The following is a 9,792-nucleotide window of genomic DNA, read 5'->3' on the forward strand; positions in this document are numbered from 1 at the left end:
TACCAAAACCTTGCCACACAAAGCCAATACAGTAGTATAAAACTAGTATAGAAGAGACCAAAAAATTTGCAAGTGTTGGAATGAAATTAATTCTTGTAATGCTTCTGTGGAATTAAAAAAATGATAATTTTTTTCCCCTTAATATTAAAGAATGAAAAGAAATTATTTTTAGTAAGCAAAATAATATTTGTACTTGTGTACCAAACAGATACTTGTCTTTATGTTGTGAAGCCATCTTGAAATGTCATAGATTATTTTTAAGGAAAATTTTCAAAATAGGAAGAGTAGTTATATATATATATATATTATTACGAAATCAAAGGTTTTATTTGATAATGTGCTGAGTGACGTTAAAATCATGCAATAATGGTCATGTGAAGAATTTCTGTGTTCTTTCCAAGAAAGCATTAGTAACCAATGCAAGGTTTTTATGGGTCAGGTGAGAGTTGAAGATCCAGGCTTTAGTGCTCTGTCTGGTCATCCACTGGAGAATAAAACCTGATATGCTGCTGTTACTAACATAAAGCTAGATTTCTGAAAATAGAATATAAATTGCATTGTGTAAGTAATGCATCTCTGTCTGGGAATCCTGTAGTCAGAGTGACTGAAAAAGTCTTTTATGTAAGAGGTGATGATCTCAGCACTCAAAATAAATTTTGATCTTATTTTTTTGCAGATTGGATTTCATAGTCTCCAGCTAGGTATCTGTCAGTCTTGTTAAAGGCAGCCAATAGGTGGTTACAGCCTTTTTTCCCCAGTTAGTTATTCACCAGTGCTCTTCTGCAGCTCCATTTTTGCCAGCTAGTTAGACCATCGTCTATTCCACTTTTTAACCTCTATGGATTTTGTGTGGGGTTTTTTCAATTCTTTGTTCCTGCACCCAGTATTACTCATAGGTTGAGATTCGTTCCCTAATCCATCCTGATTTAAGGGTATATATCTCTTATTCCTCTTGATGGTCTGTTTTCCTTGTTTACTTTAGTTTTCAGTGTTGTGGTCTGGCATTAATAGCCTCACTCTTTACATAAAGTAGATCAAATGGCCCAGCTCTGAACTGCAGAAAATGTAGTGAGTTTACGGGTGTGTCTTCTGGCTAGGTTAAGGGGTTAATCAGCTTGAAAATACAACATTCTAGATTTATTTGTTGTGATAGCTAACTCATTGGATATGGATTGCTGGGGAATGGATTGTTGGAATATTGGATCTCTGAATTCCCAATTATATTTTAACCTCATTAATGGTTTGTGGGAAAGCATTAAATATTTAACAAGAGGCTTATTGACTTGCTGTTTGATGCTGCTCTTTTTTGCTTGTTTCTCTGGGCTGTTTTTCCTTTAATCAGAAGAGATGAGATTCTTTGTTATCAGAGAAGTACTGTAAGATTTCTTTCATGACTGATAAGGTCGAGTGTAGTTACCTCACTTTTAGGTCCAATATCTGGGATGGCTGACAAATTTGTGTTTCTGTTCCATTTGTTAGGACTGGCCCTAACAAGTTGCTCTTGGCTTCAAATTTAAGCTGTCATAAACAATTCCAATTCCCCTGTTGACTTCTCCAACCTCTTAGTAGAATTTTCCTATGCGTGTCTCTTTGGTATGATAGTTTGCAACAGGGATCATGTAAAGAGTTGTTATTTTTACTACAAGCTGAGTTTCTCTCCTTGGATCCAAGTAACCTTCCTTTTCCTTAGATGATTTGGGAAGGGCAAGGCTAGTAGACATACTAGTGTATCTTCCCACTACAGCTTAGGATGTTCTTTTTATTTTTCCTTCACCTCCCCCCCCCCCCCCCCCAAGGGAACTCTGTGGGTGGGGAAAGGTATAGTACAGAATCACACAGTGGCACTTAAATGATATTTTTTGGTGGTTGTAGTTTGCCTCACATATCGTAGCTGAGAAATCCCATTACCATTCTGAACTGGTCAATCCAAGACACAGGAAGCCAACTGTTAGGTCTATGAAACTGCTTCCCTGTATAAAATATTCAGTAATAATGGCATTCAGAGCCTAAAAGAGATTAGCGCGTTGGTACAGTAAGGGACACGTTGTGCACTTGGTTCACCTCCTTGGGATTGTGTTCTCATTTCTCCAGCTTTTGAATGTTATTTGATAAGTAAAGACCTCTAGATGTGCCATGACTAGCACATCACAGAAGGTGGTAATCTATAGAAAATGTGTGCCAACATAGAATTGTAGAATAGTTTGGGTTGGAAGGGACCTCTAAAGGTCATCTAGTCCAGCCCCAACATGTAGTGCACTCTGCAAGAAGTCCTTGAAAGGTGCTGCGCTGAACAACAGTATCAGGCATACTTTGGGTTGGTCATCTGGGTTTTCCCATAAAGTTACTTTTATTATTATTTTTTTTCTAACCACTTCCTAAATGTCTTGTGTCCTCCTAGTTGTGGTTCTCCAATTCAAGTTTCAGAGGTGAAACTGCTCTCTTTTTCATCGGGCCAGTTAACTGTGTTCCTGCCAGCAGAGGTGAAATCTATAGGGACAGAAACAGATCATGTGCTACCTTTGCAAGAACTGGCCATGAGGACCCTCTATAACACCTACTACAGGTTTTTAAAAGGTATGAAATTTCTGCATTCTTCAGATTACAGAAAGAGTGGAAGTCCTTTTCTGGCAATGATAGGAACATTTCAAATAGGTCTTCAAAGGGCTGGGCAAGGATTGATATTTTAAAAGATTTATTTAATCAAATTATGTTTGAAATGCTGTATTAGAACAAATATAAAAAATATCAAGAAACAGAGATCCGAAGACTATTTCTAAGGTCGAGTGGTACTTACAAATGGTTTCTTTCTTGAGGACTATATAAAGAAGGACACTTTTTGCAGGAGAAACTCTTTAATGGAAATAGGAGATGAGAAATGCAGTTCCTGAGGCAAGATTAGATGCATCAGCCAGCAATGCAACTTCTTGCCAGGCAGCACACTCCTAAACTGGCAGTCTTGTTATACATAAGGCAAAAGAAATGCTAGCAGCCCTTGGCCATTTCAGTACAGTGTGACAGCTGAGCTGTTTTAGTTCTGCCCCAATTCAGGCTCTTTGCTGTGAAGTGGCCCTTGGCTCATCTGGTTATACATCATGCAATCACATGAGTTAGCAATATCTGATGATAACCTGCAGATTCAGATTTAGATGTATTGTGACTCCCTCCTAGTCAGGGCATCTTGGGAATTCGTCAGCTTTAGAGGTGAAAGTAGAAAGCAGAAGGGTAGAGAGATACAATGGAAAGGTTAGGGGATTTACGATAAGGGGTCACTAGTACCATGGCCACTGGAGTAAATCATAACTGCTGAACTATTGCTTTGCCAGGAAAAGTGTACAAGGAGATCTGCAGCAAATACGCTGTAAAGAAGCTTCATGTTGAGGGGTGGGATAACCATACAAGCCTATGTTCACAGGAAACAGCACTGCTTTATGGAGAATGTATTTACTGATATAAAGAACATATTAATTGACCCATTTGCGGGTGTGTATTTTTTATATTTCTGCATATGGTGGGGAGAGGGGAGGTTTTTAGTTTAGTATCAGGTTATCAGCTACACCAAAATTGCACAATGACGAATGATATTTCATTTTGATTTGCAAAATTCTAGTCTTTGAAAGGACTTTGAGAACATCAGGTACAAGATCTTTTAAATAACGAGTAACTACTTTTCTCACTGGGTTGTGACTTGCACAATAATTTCTGGAATATGACTCTGAATATGGTTCCTGAAGATGCTGGTGAAATTTGGTTGGGGAATAGCAAGATAGCATTGCAAAATCAGTTTAAGACATGGTTCATAGATGGTTTATACAAGGCTGTGAGGATTATATCTAGTTGCAGCCAAGGTGCAGAACCTGAAAAAGATGGTGAAACTTTTTTTTTAACTATCTTGTCTACTTCTAGTTTGTTACACTGTACTATGTAGTCTTTTTATATATTTATATATACATAAACACACACACATAAATATCTTATTTAGAGTGACCTTATTAAAGACTACGTGCATTACCACTGGCAACACCCACATTTCAGTGAGGCAGGAGTAATGCATAGTTCAGACAGGTGTAAGATAATGGTGTGCTGAGGAAGCAGGTGGCACATAAGATTAAAGTAACAGATTTGATCGTTCACTGCCTTAAATTTGCAGTTCCAAGGGTGCTGTTAAATAGTTGGAGGCTGCTAGGTAAGTATGACAGAAGTGACTGGACTACTTTTCCTCCATCTTTGCTTGGCTACAGAATGTGACCTTTTCTTTCTGACGCAAGTGTACTATTCATCATGCTTGTCATCTCAATTGAGGCTGTTCTGGTGCATTGTGTATGGGGTTAAACCTTACAGTGTTTGAAAGCTGGAACTAGTGTGATATCGCGAAACTGATTTATCAAGTACTGTGTCTTGTCTTGATTACTCAGCACCTAAACTCATTCACCTGACCTGGCCATCTCTCAGTTTCTAGATGGAGATTAGGATGTTGGTTTTAATTTATAAAGCACTACATGGCTTGGGCCAAGCCTGAGAAGATGATTGCTCTTTCCCATGAAATGACCCTGGAGTCCCATTTGGTGAAAATGATGGCATCTTGTAAACTGTGGGGGCACACTTAAGAGATTATGAATGTATTGATCTTTTTAGAGGGGTCTTTTTGGTTGGACCTGTGAGAATTATGCTGGGCTGGATTGTATTTCAAGTAATTCTAAATATTTCAGATCCCTTTTTGCTGATGGTGGAGTTTGGGCTTTTTAGTGAGCTTAGCTATTCTGCTGGATTGGTTGCTGAAATATTTTAATAAAACACTGTTGATGTCCTTTTTCAGAATTTTATATTGTTACGAATTACTAAACATCTGTCTAGATCATCTTTGTGTCTAAAAATGCTTTGTGATGTATTACTGTTTTTTATTATTTGCTTGAGCTATAATATTTTCACCTGGGTATTTAGGCCCATTTAATCTTACGCCCACAGATGTTAAATTTATACATTTAACTTTTTGAGCTTATACATGGAAAGCACCATGCGCTTCACCCTAATTGTGGTTCTCTTGACAAAGTCTTAAGAATGTAAGACAGCTGATTTTCTGAATTGTTCATGGATCATGCTTGTTGTGTTTGACTTTATCATGCAATTGTTTTGTTACAAGCCTTTTTTGTTTCTTTTCTCTAGATTTGAACTTTCTGACTCCAATCTCCCTACCCAAAAGCCTCTTGGAATTGCTGCACTGTCCCTTGGGACACTGCCACCGCTGCAGCCAGCCTATGTTTACCATTGTCTACCCAAAGCTCTTTCCCTTGAGGGAAACTCCAATGGCAGGATTGCATCAAGGGTAATTATACAGGAAATTACACTGGGGTTTCATTTAGGAAGAAAAACACCTTATGGAACAAAGCATATTCTTAAGGATTTATTTTTTTATTAACTTAGAAGCCTTTCAGATTTAAAGCCCCTCTCCTATGATTGCATATAAAAGTTGGCAAATCTTATAAATATAAGACAACCAGTATACTGCTGTGTTGTGGTTTAACCCCAGCCAGCAACTAAGCACCACACAGCTGCTCACTCACTTCTGCCACGGCAGGGTAGGGGAGAGAATCAGAAGAGTAGAAGTGAGAACTTCTGGGTTGAGATAAAGACAATTTCATAGGTAAAGCGAAAGCTGTGTGTGCAAGCGAAGCAAAACAAGGAATTCATTCACCACTTCCCATCAGCAGGCAAGTGTTCAGCCATCTCAAGGAAAGCAGGGCTCCATCATGCGTAACGGTTAGTTGGGAAGACAAACACCATCACTCTGAACATCCTCCCCTTTCTTCCCCCGGCTTTATATGCTGAGCATAATGTCGTATGGTATGGGATATCCCTTGGGTCAGTTGGGGTCAGCTGTCCCAGCTCTGTCTCCTTCCAACTTCTTGTGCACCCCCAGCCTCCTCACTGGTGGGGTGGTGTGAGAAGCAGAAAAGGCCTTGGCTCTGTGTAAGCACTGCTCTGTGTATGCAGTAACTAAAACATCCCTGTGTTATCAACACTGTTTTCAGCACAGATCCAGAACATAACCCCATACTAGCTACTATGAAGAAAAGTAACTCTATCCCAGCTAAAACCAGCACATGCTGGTTAGACTGTTTAACAAGGGCTATTACACTTGCCTCTTTCAGACTGCTGTAAGATAGTGAAGTGTTTTGATGTGATAGGATTGACTTGTTTGTGGTAGTGTAGCACATGCATGGCACTTCTGTGCCTTAGGAAGGAAATACTGCCTAACACCAATACTTCCCCTGATGGTCTCAATCCCAACTTGAGGAGAATGCTGCCACCAAATAAAAGTGCTGTAGGATTAAAGGCAGAAAAAAAAAATCTTTAAAGCCAGAGCTTAATCCAAATGTTCTGTAGTAAAATACTCTTGTTATTCATTCCACACTAATTAACTTGAGATATGCTGTGGAAACACTCTGCTTTGTAACATACATTTCATAGCAATACATCTTTTTAAAAATATTTCAGTTTTGATGGTTGTAGCAGTTGTGACTGTGTCTGCAGGACTCGCAAGTCAAGTAGACAAGCCTACACAGACTTCCTGACTTGCTGGACAGTACAGTCATAGAAGGGACTTAAAAACTGGGATACAGTTCAGGGAATAGTGCCATCATGTAGATGAAGATTCATAATACCTTTAAGGTGAGCACTGATAGTTTTGCAGTGACTCTCCCTAGCCTATTAGTCTGAGCTCATACTGTTACCCATCGTGAGCCATAATATCAACAAATCCACTTTCTGCAATGGAAAACTTATCATCAGAAGAATTTCAACTGGTTCTGCATGGACAAAACTACAGTACCGTTTGAAATCTAATAAAGGAGGTTTAAAGAAAAGTCACTTGAAGTTAAGCAAATGTGATGCTCAGGTTCTTTTTAGAGAATTCATGTCAAGCTGTTAGTTACAAAGCATCTGCTTAAAGGTGAGGAGCAGAAAAGAGAGGTGCTTTAAAAAGGAATGTTTCTGAAATTACTTGTTGATATGTATAATGCACAAGAATGCCACTTAGTTCTTGTCCTGCTGAAATCCATTGATTTGATAGTTATCTTCCGTAAAAATAAGACACTGCTTTTCAACAGGAAGATCTTTAAGAAGAGACTAATTGATGATTCAGGTTGATGGTACCTATTTTCCACAGCTGTATCACAGGGTTTTTTTGCTGTGAGTTTGTGGCATAAGAGGTATCTGATTTGTAAGCAATTCAACTTTATGAAATGAAAACAACTTAGGTATGCCAAATCTGGACAGCAGCCAGAAGGCTGCATAAATACTATTTTGGAAAAGTCATCTTTCTTAGAAAGATCTGAATGTAGATATTGCATACTTCAACTTGCTATTCTGTTACACTTCAGTCGTATGCTGAAATTAAATGGATTTCATGTTGAGTAAAATAAGTTGCTTCCACATTATAGTCATTATGTTCAGAGTGGCATAAGATGTTATAGTCATGCTATAAAGTATTTCTTCCAAGCATTGAGCTCCATTAGAATAGTATAATTTTCTTAGAAAGTGATGGAAAACTACTTGCTGGTCACTAAATCTTTATATTATTGGTAATAATCCAACGATGGGAAAGTTTGGACTGGAGAAGAGAGCTCTGCTTTCTAATGAACTGCTAAGCATTGTTCATTGTAGAACTTACATGAGATGATAGACGTATAAGTAGACACCTTAATGAATTTTTAAAGTTACAACTCAACAAAAACATACTTTAAGGCTATTTTGGAAGAACAGTATATTAACGTTGTAAAATATATTCATTGAAAATATTTATTTCTGCATGGTTTTCACTTGTTTAAGAAAATGGTTATCATTCCTTCCCTTAGACAAGAATGTACTGTGTTCTGCAAAATGTCGTAATGAATACAGTCTTAAGTAGCTGACATTTGATGCAAATCCACAGAAAATGAGATCTAAACAGGGCAGCCTGTCATCCTTATCTCTGTAGTTTGTGCACTTGACATGGTAAGATTATGTGGAATTGTAGAGGTGTGATAGCTGGTTTAGAAAGATGTGAAGGGCAGGGTTTCTGTTCTAAATTGCTTACAGTGACCATGAAAACACACAGGGTAGGGATCCTGAATGTTTGAACAGCACTGATTAACACATGCCACATCTATGCCAGTAACTTGTGTCTGCATTTCCGTATCACATTCTGTATCCTCTTATAGGAGAGCATAGTTATGTGTTGAACTGGATTTCTCTATCTGAAAAAGCACAGATGACATGAGCACTGGGTAAAGTGTGATTTCTGGATTAGTAAAAAACAGATCTTCACATTTTTAAAGCAGATATCTAGGTTCCTGCCAGGATGGGGCTAAGAGGAGGGTCACAGTGAGCACAGTGAGGCTAGAATCACGCTTCCATGTTGTCACCCCTGCTGTAGTACCTGGCACAATGCAATAGCACTGCCTGTCGATCGATCATCCTTTCTGAAGGTCTGGGCCCAGTTTGTTCACTTGGCTGAGCCGAAGGAGGACACTGGATTTCAGTTATTTCATGCCTACAAGCACCAATTTAAGAAACACATGAGCAAAGCTGAAGCAAAGAATTACCCAGCTATTTTCCTTTTAGCTGTTAAACCTACTGACTGTAATACTCAGCCACACCCTCCACAGAAAGAAAAACCACATGCTGCTGCTTTAAGCTGAATACATAAGAAACCAGGAAGTTTTTTGAGAACCCCTGCAGTGTTTCCCTGCCTTTGTATCAGGCACTCATATAGAGCAAATGAACCTTCTTTTTCTCCAAGTGTCAAGATTGGCTAATCCTATATTTTACAAACCAGCATGTTGTCTGCTGTGGGATGGGGCCAGGAGCTTTAATCTTAACTGACAACTATTCCCCCCCCCTTTTTTTTTTCCTAGGAGGACAACTGTTAGTTTTGTGGCATACTGCTGCTCCACCCAGTGTCTGCAGACTTTTGACCTACTGAGTTGATAAACATTTAAAACTACTCAGGAGTGCTGCCAGTTTAAAGCTGCATTAGACGTCGTATCCCATTGGTACTGGAATACTCTGTGTGTGCGCGTGTGCCAAAGCAGCAGAAGTGCCCAGTTGGAAACGCTAAGAGGCACTTAAATCCTGCCCTATCAAATTTGGATGAACTGCAGAAACTTTTCGGAAGTGTAAATACCAAGCTTTTAAAAGTATTAACTTCTCTCTCCTCCAAGATAGCATACAAACCAAACAAATTCACAAGCTCTAACTTGAGGATTTCCAGTATTTTTCAAATGTGGCTGTCTTCAGGTTAACCCGTTGTATTATTTGAGGCAGTTTTCATTCCCCTGACAGGGGGAGAAAAAAATTTTCAGTTGTGACAAATGAATTTTCACTGACACCTCTCCCTCCCCCCATCCTCTTTACCCCTGCAGCTGGATTAAGGTGTATAAATCTAAGCCTACAGAAACCATTGATGGATCCCAGTGACTTCCCCATAGAATTTAGCTTTATTTTCTTCCTCTCATCTCAATATTTCCCTCCCAGTTGTATACCAAGTCTTTGACAGTTAACTGTGGGATTTAAATCCACGTATTAAAAGCCGATCTTCCTTTCTGGTATCATTAGAAGCCACACTTGATTTAATTGGAGTAACTAGGATATGTCTGGAGACTAAAGATCCTGTTTCAGTAAAGAAGGCTGGTACTGATGCCTACACGAAGTGGTCTTGCTCCAGCATGTTTGCAGGTGTGTTTTCTTTATTTTCATCTTTCAAGTTTTTTATTTTTAAAAACACTTCCCCTTTTGCTTCTTTGAGTTCTTCAGGAA

At 38.8% G+C, this 9,792-nt stretch overlaps 1 protein-coding gene across 3 annotated transcripts in view; it reads left to right on the forward strand.

The window, feature by feature from the left end:
* LRRC28 (leucine rich repeat containing 28) overlaps nt 1-9,321 on the forward strand; it is a 49,944-nt gene extending 40,623 nt beyond the window's left edge. The window contains exons 7-10 of one of the 3 annotated variants that reach the window (XM_010572029.1): nt 2,399-2,574; nt 4,148-4,183; nt 5,161-5,320; nt 8,892-9,321. In XM_010572029.1, the coding sequence (XP_010570331.1) occupies nt 2,399-2,574; nt 4,148-4,183; nt 5,161-5,320; nt 8,892-8,964 (445 nt within the window). In that variant the 3' untranslated portion in view covers nt 8,965-9,321. The remainder of the gene's footprint in view (nt 1-2,398; nt 2,575-4,147; nt 4,184-5,160; nt 5,321-8,891) is intronic. The other 2 variants (XM_010572030.1, XM_010572031.1) reach the window with 2 other exon arrangements.
* Nucleotides 9,322-9,792: the final 471 nt, after the last annotated feature.

The sequence above is a fragment of the Haliaeetus leucocephalus genome, unplaced genomic scaffold (assembly GCF_000737465.1).
Source record: "Haliaeetus leucocephalus isolate CR32 unplaced genomic scaffold, Haliaeetus_leucocephalus-4.0 Scaffold339, whole genome shotgun sequence".
NCBI classification, from domain to species: Eukaryota; Metazoa; Chordata; class Aves; order Accipitriformes; family Accipitridae; genus Haliaeetus; species Haliaeetus leucocephalus.